The sequence below is a fragment of the Anarrhichthys ocellatus genome, unplaced genomic scaffold (assembly GCF_004355925.1).
Source record: "Anarrhichthys ocellatus isolate YVR2014 unplaced genomic scaffold, GSC_Weel_1.0 scaffold22, whole genome shotgun sequence".
NCBI classification, from domain to species: domain Eukaryota; kingdom Metazoa; phylum Chordata; class Actinopteri; order Perciformes; family Anarhichadidae; genus Anarrhichthys; species Anarrhichthys ocellatus.
Window position 1 is genome coordinate 382888 of NW_022280052.1, and position 12407 is coordinate 395294.

Sequence of the window (12407 nt, forward strand, 5' to 3'; positions counted from 1 at the left end):
GTGTGTGTGTGTGTGTGTGTGCGTGTGTGTGTGTGTGTGTACAGTAACCAACCCATCAGTAGGTGGTGTAGGAGCGTAGTCCCAGACTTCCTCTTCAGCAGCAATGAAGAACGGTCTGAGCTCACCGTGTGGCCGGGGCTTGTGGACGTTGGGGAAACACTTCTTGATCTCAAACAGAGCCTGCATTCCAGCTGGACAAAACCACAAAACAAAAACTCACAAACAAATACTAAACAAATTCATTAATTATCCAACTGGGTGACAAAATGACTTGCTTGAATCAAATTAAGAATTAAGGAAGTCTGCTCACCCATCAAATGGTCATTGACAGTGCACGTCAGCAGCCAGTGTCCAGGGTTGTCAGCTACCATTTCAGCTGTAGAGCTGGAGCCGGGGAAAAGACTGATTGTGTCTGTGTGGTGGGTCTGAGTGGTCAGGATCTGGCCATGGAAATGAACTGAATGCATGTCCACCTGTTGCAGATAAAATACATTTAAACTGGGTTAAGACCAGGTGATTGCTGCTAACACCAACACATGATGTGGGCTATTGTGAGTCCAGTTTAGCAGCCCTGCAAAAAGTAACACATGTTCACAAATTTAGTTTTTTCAACAAACTGTCAACAGAGGCCAGATGCAATTGTAAATGTGACAGTTACTGTTCAGACTTTCAGCAACAAAATGAGAACTAGAACTGCATGGACTCAATTTGGCAATAAATGTGAGTCCTATTACAGGTACTTGGTATTGTTAGTATACGTTAACATATTGTCAATATAGGCCCACTCAGACTGAGAAAGCTTTCCAAATACACTTAGCTTCTTCTAAATGTGCTCAAAAAGACAAATCAGACAATAGCTACAAAAGGTTCACTCAGTAGAAAGCAGATCTCTGCAAGGTGGGTCTGCTGCGACCACTGCTGTATTGTGTGATTGAATGAAAACACCCCAAAATGGTTGAGAGCAGTGAGTGACGAGCCAGCAGGCAGCCAATGGCAGTATAAAATCGTTGTGAAAGTTGTTTGGAGACAGTGTGAGTCATCGCAACCACGAGAGGCTCTTGAGCATGCAGCCATGGGCACCCAAAAATATTATTATGTTTGCTGCAGCAGAATGCGAGATTAGCCGAGGGGAGACACAGAGGTGCACACTCATTCACTCACTCACTCACTTAAGGGTGTACACACATGCGCACACACACGCGACCGATCGCATGATCTTCGTGGAAAATATGATAATGAAAAATTAAAGGATTAAAGGGCTAGTTGCATATTTTGAACTTTGGTTGGTTATGTGCCTCAATTAAGACTTTTTTTTTAAAAATATGACACATGCAACCAGAACAATATTCTGATTAGTGGTAGTAATAATAATAATAATAACAATACCATTAATAATAGTAATAGTAATAATAACACAACTATTAACAACAATAATAATAATGATGATGATATTAAAAATACAATATTTACCTCATTGCCTAAGCCAATCATATGCCAGTGGATCTTGTTGCCTTGGCACATGCTCAGTCCAGGCAGGTTACCATACAGAAAACCATTTATACCTGCAATTAAATCAGAGTTAAAGGTATTTGTATGTGTATGTATATGGGTATGCGTATGCGTATGTGTACCTGGATACTACCACTCACCGTGCATTTTGTTGCTCTCAATGAAATCTTCATCCTCCTTCAGGCCACTGGCAGGATTTGTAATGTGCGTCCTGATGTTGTCGTCCAGGTACCAGCTGAAGTTCTCATCTGACACCATGAAGAGCAGAGCATACAGATAGTCTCCTGAGCTGTCTCCATGTAGGTCCAGAGTTCCTACAGAGGAGTGGAGAGAGGACATTTTAGGATAACATGCATTAATGTACTGAAGGGGAAACCTACAGTAAGTAGTGCCCCTACAAAACTATTTTCTCAATTAACTTCTTACTATTTTGGATGCTGTTTTTTGGTATTGCCACAGCTGATCTCACAGATTTGACAAGAATCCAGCAATATTTTTGATAGTTTAATTTGTGGTGAAACGATTAGCTCAAAAGTTGATAGTAAGAAGTTAAATGAGGAAAAAGTTGTTTGGGCCTTAAAGTAGGTTTCCCCTTCAGAATATACAACAGAAAGTACAGAAAGTACATTTCCCTCTGAAATGTAATGGAGTGGAATTAGCCGATATAGTAGCAGAAAATGAAAACTAAAGCAGAAGTACCTGAAAATATTACAGCACTTAAATAAATGTACTTAAGTTCCATCACCAGACACTATAAGTTTAAAAAGGTTCCAGTACCTCTCTTACAGATAATGAGGGGTCCCATCAGTCCTGAGTTGATGTCTTTTGGTGTGTTAATGTGGGAGTGGTAGAATCTGGTCAGGCAGTTGCTGTCCTCTAATGTTGGGCTGTGGCTCTCTGGGAGGGTCCACTCAAATGTTACTGTTGTACCAGGAGCCACTGAGTCGTCACGCTTCAGCTCTGGACCGGTACCGTCTGGGTAAAGGGCTCCTGAAGAGACAGATACAAGCACACAAAGTCACACATATATCAGCCTGTTAAGCCTGCCCATCAATTCATTAATGCCTCACCCTCATTGCCCTTGCTGTAGTTCAGTCCATGCGAGTGGATGCTGTAAGGTCTGTTTGCCGTGTTCTTCAGGTGGACGATCACTGTGTCTCCCTCCTCGGCCATCAACAGGGGTCCCAGGTAGCCCAGCCACTCCGCCTTCACCACCTCTGTCATGTAGGTGGCGTCGCTGTACTGCTTATACGTAGCCTTCTTGTAGATGGAGCCAATGCGCTGGGGGCCTTTCTTTAAAAAGACGGAGGCTTCTCTACAGAGAGAGAGAGAACGAGGATTATTATGGGTTGCAGTTAAAATATTACAAAAACCTGTGATTGGCTAAAGCTACTGAAAAAACTTTCAGTAGCTAAAAATAGTAGGGCCTTTTCACATCAGACATTTTGATTTGTGATTTTAGGGAGAGCAGAGGTGTAACTCATAACATTAACGATGGCTCTGATCTAATCAAGTTTCCCAGTAAGTCGTGACAGTATGACAGTGAGTCAGCATGTACAATAGACCTTTTTTACCCACAAACACTGCTTATGATCGGACATGATTTTAACCACAAACGGTCTTCCTAGATTATTTAGATAAATGTATTACTTGTGGTAGACAATTTATTACTGCGATTAATTATAATTATGATTTTGTATTTGTCAAAAACACAATATTGTGTTGTGTTTTGCTTTGTAACCAGTATTTGGCCAGTTTTTGTACCTGCTGAATTCTGCATGTATATGAATAAAGGAATATATCAATTTATACAGTACAGTTTTTTTTCTTTTCTTGGTACGAATGAGGAGTCTTGCTGCTGTATTTTGGACCATCTTTCGAAAGGCTGACTGGACTGACTCCAACATAATCAAAACAATGTACTAAGTATGTACTCACTCATCCTCTTGCAGTGTGCGGTTTTGAATGATGTTCATCCCACTTGGGGCGTAATTCCAAGACACTTCCTCTATCCTGAGGAAGTACTCTCTCCTCATCCCAGACGCACATACTGCTGCACAACACAGCAGCAACACTCCCCTTAATCCCAGTCGCTGCATTTTGAAGATATAGCGCTGGAACTACCACTGATGACCTGCCCAAGGAGGACGATGAGTCTTTAATTCTGTTGAGCGATCCAGAGGATGATAATGATGAAGACAAGCAGTGCAGACAACTGAGAGCTGTACGTCAGTCTGTCTGAGAGACTTTAGACCCTCTGTGTGTCTTTATACTAAGCTGACTGGTGGGAACAGCCAAGCAGGGCAGAGGGGTCACTGACCAACAGACAGGGTTTGAGCCAACCTATCACAGAGATAAGGGAGGGAGTTCCCTGACAGACTTTTTGATCAAAAGGTCACAGTTGCATAAGAACAGAACATGTTCTTCTTTGCAATGTCCACATTTGATGGTCCAACCACGAAGAGATCAGATTTAACTTACATTTACATCAGACATTATGCAGAATATCTCATATTTGTCAGAATATAGAAAGCCAGATCTGTACCACAGTCAGTTATATTTTCCGGTATTTGTGGAAATGCAGCCAAAAATCGTGCTTAGTCATGTGTAGCCAGTGATGAAAACACAGACTTTTGATCCAGTCAATACTGCTGTCCAATATTAACTGCAAGGTTGAAAATGACACAGAAAAATCTGATTCCTTTGCTTAGATTTGCATTTGTCCTAATCCACAAAATCAGTCTAACCAAGCTAAGTAATTTAATTAAAACTCATTTTAAGTACTTTCATCTACCCCTAAAGACAAATAAGGTCAATGAATTCTGCTAATGGTCTGCTAACTGGTTTTAAGGTTTAAAACGCTGTCGGTTTTTCCCAATGTAACATGGACATTAAAAAAAATACTCTCCCCACAGCCACCTTGTGATAAAGAATTGAAAAATGACTTGTGATGGACTTCACTGCAGGGTCTGAGACCACATTTACTCAGACTGTGTCCTGACATCAATCAATACCGGGCAACTCTGGAAACTCCAGGACACTTTAAACACACACACACACACACACACAAACCTACATGATGACCAAGTAAGCTAATATTGCATTTGTGTCAAAGGCCCCTTCTCCAGATAAGTTAATGGAAACATTTTGTTTACAGTGTTTGGTGGAGGTGCAGCAGGGGAGTCAAGCATGTGTACACATATACACACACAGGAGTATGTGCTAATTATGGAAAGAGAACCTGTTTTTGTGGACAAAGATCAGCCTCAACTTAATGACTCACTGGATACTGACAATGGAAATAGACATTTTTTATTAAAGGCGGCACAAACAAACGAACATTATAAAAATATGTCACTAAAATATATATAAAATGTCTGTTTAAACTGATCTAGCTTCTGAAAGACGTAAAGAAAACAATTTCCAACAAAATGCTCTGAAAATTAAAACAAATGTACAAACACAAAAATCTGCTCGTAATCCTTAAGTGATCCAACAGTGTATAAATGTTGGAACAACAACAACCAGATAATCATGACAGCCAAGATGCGGATAAACAACCAAATAATGGAAATGTGCATCTCTCCTTGCAACACCAAGCTTCTGTCTTTTCCACCATTATCAAACAATATGTGGCTGCCATCTTAAGTACACTAGTTTAATATCATTGGTTTGAAGTGTAATATCATCTGTTTTAGCAATAAAAGCGGTAATGTAGTTGTTGGGTTTCTGAAAGTACAGAAAGTATACCGCCAATAATGATAACAAAGAAAGTGATGCAACCTTGAAATTAAGAATGTAAATGTCATGAAGTGAACAGTTGTCACTCAAGTTTGAGAACAGTTGTTTTTTATCTTCTTCTTTAAAAAAGCAAATGAAAGTTTCACACACTGCTACTTACTTCAGTGAAACCTATCCCATATAGGATAGGACAATATACTAAATAATATTATTAATATTGTTGTCGTTATCATTATCTACTTTGTCTTTATTATTTAAGTTTACTATATTTTCTATGGAGTATTCAGGACACACGCTCACACACATATCTACATTATTATGTACTAATAACCTGTTGCCTTTGAAATGTTGAGACTACTGCACCAGAAAAGCTCATCATCATAATCATAACTATCATCAATGACTGCCTGGTGATTTTTGCCACTCTAAAAGGGCAAATCAAAAGCTTGAAAATATAGTGATTACACTGACGTGGCTGTCAGAAGTCCATGATACTGTAGGTGTGTCTAAGTAAGGTTGAATTGTACTCGCACACATGGTGCTGTGTGTGCAGACTTCCGCTTCCACGTGTGTCCATTAATGTCCTGTATCTGTGCATACATATTGAGTGTGTGATTTGTTTATGTGTGCACAGGCACTTGTGTCTCAGCAGGTGAGTCTACATACATGTGTGTGTTGATTTACGCGTTCAGACTATACTCCTGCTTGTAGCAACAGGGCCGGCAGACGGCGTTGACTAAACCGTTGCCCAGCTGTAACAGACAGATGATGAACTCAAGCACAGCCAGGCCCAGTAACACACACAGCAGAGTCACGTTCCACTCCACGATGTGAACCGGCTGAAGACACCGTGACCACGTCTCTGGTTGTAAGAGATACCTGGGACACAGAGAGAGACAGATCAATCACAGACCAGCAGTTACATTTATATTATATATATTTTTTGCATTGGTTACAACTCATTGTGAGTGCTGCACCACATTCTTAAAATACTGAAGTACTAAGGGGGAGAGTTGTCTCTCTAAGTACACATTGATGACATAAGTCGACACATGACAAGGTGTCCTGATTTACAAAATTAACAAAAAACGTGGAGGCAAAGTCCATTGTTTTCCAGATAAGGGCACCTAGTCACATTTACCACAGGCAACGGGTAAAACTGTCCATTTTTACAGTTGTTTGTAGTCAGTTCGTTCTGTTTACCAGTGAAATATAAAGTTGAGGACATGTATGCACACATTCTTCTCTGTTTATAAACCCCCATGCCCCAACATACACACACACACACACACACACACACACACACACACACACACACACAGCATCTCTCTACCTGCCCCCCTTGTCTGCAAATGGGTACGTCCATCCATAAGAAGTGAAGCACTGGGGACCCTGCATCAAGGCAAATCCTGACACGACGAAACAGTAACCAGACCCCACCAGGCCGACCACAGCTGCCAACACTGACCCGCACATCTGGAGACACACAAAGTGATTATATAGAAGAACATGAACGTGTTGGTATGCCTTTGTGACTGTATGTGTGAATGCCTGTCTGTATAAATGTTAACGGTTTCATTTATGTGTTTCATAGATCAGATACAGAGACTGCTATAAACACACACACACACACATGAACACACACACACATAACAGCAGCTGTGCATGTGGCTTGAATGGTGTGAGCCAAGCTTACTTTGTTGAGATTTGAGTAACAATGGGACCCTTGTTGAATTATTACAGCTGATTAGCATTAACATTCCACCTCATAAGGACACAGTGTTGTCTGGCTTAATGACAACTGTTCAGTATTATTCTTGGTGAGAAAGAAACAACAAAATGGCAGTAAAATGGGGACACTAAGAGTTACAATTCGTGAAAGACCAAACAACCAAATATTTTGATTTTGATCTGTGTGCAGCAAACAAAACTGTATTTTTATATGTTTAGAGAGCAGCATGGGAAATGAGGATGATGCTAAGCATCAGCTTAGCATCAGTGTCATTACTCCTGGAGTTTTTGATGCAGACTTAGCTTAGCATAGAGTACCTCCTGTAGATTTTGAGTGTGATGGTTTAATAAGTCCCTTACCATTAAGCTCTCATTCCAACAACAGTTACATTTCCCCAGAGTGATGAAGACCACCGCTGGAACCAGCATCTGGAGACACAGAGTTAAATTTCTGAACAGCAGCATTTTTTTTGTCATTTGAAATGGCAGGAAGTGATACACATTAAATTGTTATAGTAGTAGGCCTATATATATATATATATATATATATACATAGATGCTAAAGCTACATAAGCTAGGCTAATAATCATATTCTACTACAAGAAAAGATTATTAATCCTGCTTCTCTTAGCTAGCAGTTACTGGAAGCATATCATTATCACCACCCATACTGTATTATTACAGCCCTACAAGTCATGTACATTTCTTTATACAGCACATAGTACATACGTATACATACAGCACCTTAGCCTCGACACATGTTTTGTCCCACCTGTCAATCACCATCCTTGTTAAAAGCAGTATTGTTTGGACACCTAAAAGACAAATCGCCTAGGACGTAAACAAATGTGCAACATGAGGCTGTGTTGCTCATTTCACACTAATCGAATGTTTGCAGGCCATTTAAGACTCAGTCGGGTTCAACTTGTCAGATCTGGCTCAACTCTCAACGGTCTAAGAGGCACTTTGTCAACATCGGTCTTCTTAGGCCTTTCCGTGCTTTAAAAGCATTATGTAGCATGTCAAATAACATGGCAGAGGGAAAATATGGTGCACTATACAGTGACCAGGGAGTCATTTTGTCTAAAGTGTTGCATTAAGGGACCTGTAGTTGGTGCTACATAAAAATCATTAGGATTTATCCTCTTAGGACCATACACATCTATACAAATTTAATGACAATGCATTTGATTGTTGTGACAATACAATTGTTCAAACAAGAGCATTGGGCACTCATATAGTTGTGTGGGGGGCCTTACTGCAAGGTAACTACAGGATAGAGAAAGACATAATTTCAATCCTACATCTGTTTGTTTCAGGGTACACGTTTACTATCCCTCCCTCCCTTTTTCCTCTCCTCCTCTTTCCTGTGCTGTCTCTCTCCCAGGGGTCAAGGACTTTATATCACATCCTAACAGAGGGAGGGAAGTTCCCAAGGTTCTACACACACAGACACACACACACACAAAGTTCATAGGCATCGTTACATACACATCCTGAATGTCCCCCTAAAGCACTGTCCTTGGTTTGAGGCAGAGTGATACTAACAATACAGAGGGAAGTGCACAGCGAGAAAGGAAGAGGGAGAGAGAGAGAAGGAAAATGAGTGAAGAAGAGGGAGGGAGAGGAAAGGAGGGAGCTAAAGATAGATTTCTCTCAGAGGAGATCAATCTGCTCTTTGACTCTTTAGCTTTCTGTCATTTCTACAAAAAAAAAAGGAAAAGCTCAAAAGGGAAAAAAACAAAGGACAGTATGGCAAAAGTAATCTCAGACTAACAAAGAAAACATAAATGAAGATAAAGTTGTATCTTCTAAAAACAGATGCAACGATACTAGCTATTCCTAAAATAGTGAGTAAGGCTTCTTAGAGGGCCTATATTTCTAAATTCCCCTGATTTAAATGTATCCTCTTGTTTTAGTCAGAACCCTGTTTTGTGGTCCATTCCCATTTTCTGCTGTTTGATGTTAATACAAACTTCCTTCATAATTCACATTAAGAACCAATCAGCAGTTCAGGGGGCCTAATCCCCTCACTTTTATTGTGAAACGCTTGCATAAAGTGGCATTAACAGCATGTTAAAAGAACATTTTAAGGTGAAGACCTTTCGCTATCATAACTTGACAGGACTTCATTCATTGATCATTGTTCTGCATCGTCTTCCGGTTTTTAAACGATTGGTCTCCAATGTGCTGATTCAGCACAGTAATTCTGCAATAAATTCTATAAAGAAAGTTTTCTAATAATGAGGCACTGGAGTACCAAAAGTGCTTTGCACTAAACGTCTGCATACATGTGCAGTTAAATCACAATCCTTCTGCATTAGATAGTCAGATATGAGCAGCTGAGAAATGCCTTCTTTTAAATGGCAGAAACACACTTTAACACCTGCTGTTAAAGTGGAAATGTGTACCCTTGTCTTTGCAGAGTCTGTTGTTCAGTAGAATACGGTCTGTTACAGTTACATTTGTTTTTTTTACTGAAAAATAACCAAAAATCGAAATGTTTTAAAGAGTAAAGCTTTGTGTACCCAACACAAGGGCTCTGTTGGTCAACAAGGTTAATCTTGTTTGAGTAATTACAATCTCTCCTCTGTTCCTCCTTAAAACCAAACTAAAAGAACAGCTCCTTTCAGCTCAGTTGGAGCATGAACCCATTAGATCAGCAGCATGTAGCAGACAGATTAACTGTGAATTCAAACAAAACTCCATTGTTCTCAATGAGCAACTGCAAACACACTCAGACTGAATGGTACTGAAGGGGAAACATTGACATTTAATCGTATTTTGGTCAAAAAATGTCATGTTTTCTTTTTTCTTTTCCTCAAGATGAAACTAAGAGGGATGAGTTACACCACGTGCTACCAGTGACCTCAGTTAAACCTACATCCATATTGTTTAGCCACCTTTGCCAGGCAAAATAATCCAATCTGACACATTATATACTTCATGACCTGTTCAGAAAATACATACAGAAGTCATAGTCGGATTAAACGGTCACGTGACCTCTGAAGTTTCACAGCTTTCAGTAACAGCTCAATTTTTAACAGTCATACCATGTAAACATGAATGACATACACTTGCCAAAAATACAGATTCTAGTAGAAATAATATATACATCTCTGTCAAAGGCCCGGTCTGTACGCCAAGCTCACACGGCTGCAACTGCAATCCAATCCAATTTGAGCGGCAGAGAATGAAAGGACATGCACACCGTGGAGAACAGGTATCATGTTTCAAATCTTTTATGATAAATCAGTGATTGGTCTAAAGTCTGGTTACACAGAAAGAAGAGAAAACATTTTTAGATTTTCTTGATTATTGATTGGCATAAAAAAGTAAACAATTCAACAGTCAACTGCATTTTTGTAAGCTGGTATAACACATTTTTAACTAAATATAAAGCAAAATTATAATAGTAACTTTGGACTGCATTACGTTTAAGGAAAGTTATCCAATGACTAAAAATACATATATATATATAAAAATATTGAGGCAGTAATGTGTGGTTGTCCTTTCTTCAAAATATGTCACTGCCGCATGACCAGCACCTGAAGTTTGGTGTATGTTCACCAGACCACTAAAGGTGACCTCCAGTAATCTGATGATCTGACCAAAGATGACAAAGTTGGGATCAGAATATTCTGACTTTACCAAAACCTTCAGTGTAATCCTAGAAATATAACTAGAGACTAACCAGAAGGTTTCATAATCTAATATAAATGCATGTCTTTAACTCACCAGTGCTCCCCCTCCTCCAAGTCCACCAAAGTACCAGACGTAGTTGGCCAGACGGTCCTGCTGGATGTAGGTGATTTCTCCCATGGGAAACAGCAGCAGCAGGTTGGCCAGGATGCAGCAGAGGGCCAGAGGCAGCAGGGCCAGACCCAGAGACCTGGCGAAACCCACCGAACAACACATCGCTCACCCGAAAAGTACACTCACAACCGCAGGGAGGAGAGAACTGGAATGGACCGAGGAGAGCAAGAGAAAGAGAGAAAGACGGGAGGGAAGGGTCGGACCAGCTGGGGAGCAAGGAAACAAAAACAAGTGACGAGAGCCTGCTGTGTGTGTGTTTGTGTGTGTGTTTGTGTGTTCAACAGATTCTCCTTCCTTACAGAGGGAGTTCTGCCATGAAACAACGTGCTCCAGGAAACACACTCACAGGAAGGGGGCTGACCAATGGTTGCACAGAGCTCAGCCAAAGATATGAGAAATCCCTCAAGTGTGTGTGTTGTTTGTGTGTGTGTGTTTCCCACAGCCTTAGTCAGCCAGGCCTCACAAAATACATTTCCTTCAGAATGACCGAGTCAATACAGCAGTGAGGTTTTTTTTACTAAACCCCTATTTTCACATGGTTTACAGATTTGTACAGTATATATACCCTATTAAGTATGAATACTATATATTTACAAGGGCTCACATTATAGATTATTGATCATTTTGTCAATAAGATTTTTCACCACTTCTCAGAGCCACGGGTGAATGTGCTTGTTTCATCCGACAGTCCCAAGACCAAATGTTAAGTCGTGATATGAAAGAAGACAAAAGAATCTTGTTTTATGTTAATCTTGATAGATGACTTCAATGACTGATTAATTATAAAAAGGGCACATTTTCTGGTGATAAACTAATGGACTGATTGACTTGATTGCGATACTCTATTACAATTGAAGGTCCTGAATTCAAAATGTTACTGAAAGTACAGAAGTATTAGCAACAAAATGAACATCAAAGTATCAAAAGTATTTGTTATACAGCTAAATGGAATGTTATATTACTGGATCATTATTAACGGTGTCGAGTTGGAGCTCATTTTAATAGTTCAATCTGTCACAATGCATCATATTGTATAAACGGATTATATGTTTTGCATTTTTACAATAAACCAAAATAGCTGTCAGATAAATGTAGTGGAGCAAAAAGGACAATATGTCTCTCTGACCTGTAGTGGAGTATAAAAGGTAGCAGAACATTTAAAAACGAATGTAAAGAAAAGTAAAGGCACTTTCCAACACTTGCGAAAACTTTGTTGACATATAAATAAGACGATGATAAACCTAAACATATTTTCAAGTGTATTGAATCTAGATAAAAGGATATAGACAAAAAGATTCAAGATATTTTTCTCAATCCCCAACATTTCATTTTAAAACACTATGGAAGATGAAACATGAAAAAATGGTAAAGTAGAGGTTTTTACATGTCCAATCCAAAATGTCTCATGGGGTGTTCCCATATTCTTGATAGTGCCCACAGGCAAAGGCTGCCTTTTTCTAGGTTCGAATGATAAAACAGCTCAGCAGGTCTATGTGGGGCAATAGGGCACAGCGTGACTCTTAATAGTGCTGTGTCAGAAAGCCAGAACGACTGTGTATGTGTATTAGGAGTGTTTTAGGGGCTCAGCATGTTGTGTACTTTGAGTGTTT

At 39.8% G+C, this 12407-nt stretch overlaps 2 protein-coding genes across 2 annotated transcripts in view; both read right to left on the reverse strand.

Moving 5' to 3' along the window:
* cp (ceruloplasmin) overlaps nt 1-4732 on the reverse strand; it is an 11639-nt gene extending 6907 nt beyond the window's left edge. Inside the window, exons 1-7 of the mRNA XM_031859690.1 lie at nt 3448-4732; nt 2580-2824; nt 2287-2499; nt 1650-1823; nt 1471-1562; nt 311-473; nt 53-191 (exon numbers count right to left, since the gene is read on the reverse strand). Coding sequence (XP_031715550.1) covers nt 53-191; nt 311-473; nt 1471-1562; nt 1650-1823; nt 2287-2499; nt 2580-2824; nt 3448-3608 — 1187 coding nt within the window. The 5' untranslated portion in view covers nt 3609-4732. The remainder of the gene's footprint in view (nt 1-52; nt 192-310; nt 474-1470; nt 1563-1649; nt 1824-2286; nt 2500-2579; nt 2825-3447) is intronic.
* A 73-nt stretch (nt 4733-4805) lies between these two features.
* Nucleotides 4806-11101, reverse strand: tm4sf18 (transmembrane 4 L six family member 18). The gene is made up of 4 exons (XM_031859692.1): nt 10720-11101; nt 7342-7410; nt 6584-6726; nt 4806-6129 (listed from the first exon to the last, which is right to left on the reverse strand). Exons 1-4 carry the CDS (start codon nt 10897-10899, stop codon nt 5931-5933), a joined length of 591 nt encoding a protein of 196 aa, XP_031715552.1. The 5' UTR covers nt 10900-11101; the 3' UTR covers nt 4806-5930.
* Nucleotides 11102-12407: the final 1306 nt, after the last annotated feature.